Source organism: Augochlora pura, unplaced genomic scaffold (genome assembly GCF_028453695.1).
Source record: "Augochlora pura isolate Apur16 unplaced genomic scaffold, APUR_v2.2.1 APUR_unplaced_2357, whole genome shotgun sequence".
Taxonomy (NCBI): domain Eukaryota; kingdom Metazoa; phylum Arthropoda; class Insecta; order Hymenoptera; family Halictidae; genus Augochlora; species Augochlora pura.
In genome coordinates, this window is record NW_027582500.1 from 1 (window position 1) to 3134 (window position 3134).

Here is a 3134-nt window from a genome sequence, read left to right on the forward strand (position 1 = left end):
CTATGTTAACTATTTATTACCAATATTACAGTTACTGTTGCACAGCTACTGGAGATTAATACGTACTACGCGAGGATAAAAATTGTCCTAAAATAAAATATATCAATTAGTCTCCCATTACATAATTTTTATGCCACTTTATATATTTATCAAGGTTGGCATATAGCAACAATAAAAAAAAGCAGCAACAACAACAACAACAATAATAATAATAATAATCATAAGTTACATAATGTAAGACATAATATTAATAACAGTAAATTATAACTGTGTGTTTCTCTGTAATATATTGTATTTAAAAATAGATGAACTGTGTAACGTACTATAATTAGCATGTTTTTATTAAAATTTAATTCCACTTCTATATACTCTCTCCTCTTACGAGTTCAAGTAATCAAACAAGTGAATATAATCAAGAATTGCTTTACCAGAAAATTCAGTATAAAAAATATAGTTTATCATATTCTTTTAAATAATATCTAGTATCGCGTTTTTTAAGCGTTAGAGTTATATAATAAGATTAAGTAACGAAGAAAGCGATTCATTTATTTCTTACGCATTTTTAAAAATGTACTGAACCAAAGGCAGCATGTTTTAACAGCGTTAAATTGAAACAGTTACTAAAAATATTCAAATTGTGTTAATCTATTTTTTAAAAACTTGCATTTGTGTTCAAATATTATAATGGTAAGTTTGCGTGTAACGCCCTTTAACTGTCCAATCAAAACGAAGCTGGCACTATCATTCAGGTTAAAGAACATCTATACATTATCACACTGATCAGCTGAGCAGGCATTCACAGTGAAATCGCAACAAAAGTTTCCTATTGTGACTAAATTTTAAAAATTGTAAAATACTATTATTACAAGAAATATAAATTAAAGTACTATGTACGTCTTCCGATTATTTTAAATGTAACTGTATTTTAGAAAGTTGTTACAATTTGGTGAACATGTTGTACTTTACATTCGATTATTAGTAATCATTATTTGATTTTCCACAATGTACATAATTATACAAAGAGTCTTTGTAAAAACATTCATACTCTAAATTCTAATATATTATGTATTATTGTGTGTTGATTTTTCAAATATGTTTGTTAGGATTTATGGTTATGTCGCTTAAGTTGAATTTCTCTTTCGCGGATATTAAAAAGTGATATGTTCGTTGAACTCCTGAAGCGTGTACATTTATTAGCAAATTGAAAATGGAACGAAATGGTGCACGAGAAATGGAAGAACGAATGTGTATAAGGGATAGTGGTAAAACATTAAAAAAATATGGTAGTACAGCCAAACATGTTACACGAACTGGAAATTTAATAAAACATGCTGTATCAGCTACCGACACACTTCAAGGAATTGCACTAAAATATGGAGTTACAGTATGAATTCATTATTCTATTCTATATATTTTTACAGAAGATGATAGAAACTACGATTAATCATTGTATGTATATTTTTTATTTTTCTAGACTGAACAGATAAGAAGGGACAATAGATTATGGGCTTCTGATAGTTTATTCTTAAGGGAACATTTACTTGTTCCAGTTAATTCAGAAAATCCTTTATCATTATCTATTGATAATCCTAATGAAACTGAACACAATACAGTTCAAAGTGTAAATATCATTTTTATGAAATTATTCGTAAAATAATATTTTGCTGTATCTAAAAACAAAATGTCTTTTTAGATTTCTAGTCCATCTTCAATAGCATCTTCTATAGATGATGACAGCTCAGTTAATGATTTTTTAGCTAAAATGGATTCTTCAATAGCCAGTGCTAAGAGGGAAGTCAAACGTACTCAGGGGAGTAGTGAGTAAGTTATTTACCAATAATTAATAAAGAAAGACTGTAGAAATATAAGTTACTACAATTTATTAATCAACTATATTTTTTATATTGCCTATTTAGATTTTGCACAGAGGCTAATGATATCTACACACAGCGACATAGAGTGCCTACTAAGTTACGTAATTCCTTTCCTATGTCTTCGAATACACAAACAATATCCTCTACATCAGAGCTATTAAGACCATCATCTTCTAGTGATATGCATAACTTTCCAACTGCTGTAGTTATGACACAGGGTAGGAAAGTAAAAACATCGCTACAACGACTTCAACAGCAACAAGATGAAATATTCCAGTTGTAGCAACTATATTATATTGAACTGTAATATGTTCAAAGTTGACAGTGTCATTAAAGAGCTTGAAGAAATATTTATTGGATACTGAATAACATATTGGAAATAATAGAAGATTATTTCATGTGCAAACTTGGTTGATCCAGAATTAATGTAAGTTGTACTCACTCCTTCTTATAAACTGTTTATGGTAACTTAAAAAGTATCTAACTTCTAACTGAAAGCTTTTGTAAGAAATAATGTTGACAATTTTTATTCTTATAGTCTCAGACTATCAACAATGGATCAACTTAACTCTCATATTGTCCAAGCATATTTTTGAAATATTTCCAACAATATTTCTTAGTGGACCATATGTGCCTTTAACCCGAATCAATTGTGCAATAAATCCAATAATATTCTTTTTCTCTTGTCTATGAAAGTTTTTCTTTTTTATTATTTACAAAAACAAATACTTTTCATTTAAAATTGTATGAAAAAGTACATGCAACATGCTATTAACATTTTTTAAATTATTCGCAATCGTTAGAATTTAGTACAATGGTCTTTTTCTATTTTCTAACATTATGCTATAAAATTAAGCAAACAAACTATAATTTAGTCGATCAATTATAATCAAATGTTAATATTATATTATACTTTCCTCTGGTCTTCCTAATAGAGTGCTCTTAATATCATTTTATTATAAACCTTATTTCGTTCCTAAAAATTTGAAATACTAATTCTGGTAAATAAGTAAAGCTTTAATATAAAATCACTGTTCATGTTAGTAATAATAAAATCATTGAAATTCGTCCACTTACTTCATTCTAACATTTAAAATTCATACGTGGAAATTTTAAAAATGTATAACAATTTTGAATTCAATTATCAGTTAATGTTGTGATAAATAATTTTGTAATTGTATGTTAAAAATTATTATGCAAAATTTCATATATTAGAAAATTTAAACATATTGCACAAATCCTTTCTAAATAACTAAAAAA

General features: G+C 27.1%; 1 protein-coding gene across 3 annotated transcripts; it reads left to right on the forward strand.

Annotated features, from left to right (window-relative positions):
- Positions 1-6: 6 nt before the first annotated feature.
- Positions 7-3103, forward strand: Red (LysM peptidoglycan-binding domain-containing protein red). 3 transcript variants are annotated; one of them, XR_013495224.1, is made up of 6 exons: positions 761-890; positions 1104-1384; positions 1475-1621; positions 1694-1821; positions 1917-2301; positions 2413-3103. XR_013495224.1 is itself a non-coding variant. In XM_078195340.1 (5 exons), the coding sequence occupies exons 2-5, from the start codon at positions 1208-1210 to the stop codon at positions 2155-2157; spliced, it is 693 nt and encodes a 230-aa protein (XP_078051466.1). In that variant the 5' UTR covers positions 7-687; positions 1104-1207; the 3' UTR covers positions 2158-2371. The 3 variants fall into 3 exon arrangements, 2 of the variants coding, with proteins under 2 accessions (XP_078051466.1, XP_078051465.1); XM_078195340.1 differs by lacking the exons at positions 761-890; positions 2413-3103 and adding an exon at positions 7-687 and having other exon boundaries at positions 1917-2371; XM_078195339.1 differs by lacking the exon at positions 2413-3103 and having other exon boundaries at positions 1917-2371.
- Positions 3104-3134: the final 31 nt, after the last annotated feature.

Coding starts and splice junctions, on each gene's coding strand:
- Red (XM_078195340.1), top strand. CDS start 1,208: ATGGAACGAAATGGTGCACGAGAAATGGAAGAACGAATGTGTATAAGG. Junction 1,385..1,474: donor CACTAAAATATGGAGTTACA/GTATGAATTCAT, acceptor TTATTTTTCTAG/ACTGAACAGATAAGAAGGGA. Junction 1,822..1,916: donor CGTACTCAGGGGAGTAGTGA/GTAAGTTATTTA, acceptor TTGCCTATTTAG/ATTTTGCACAGAGGCTAATG.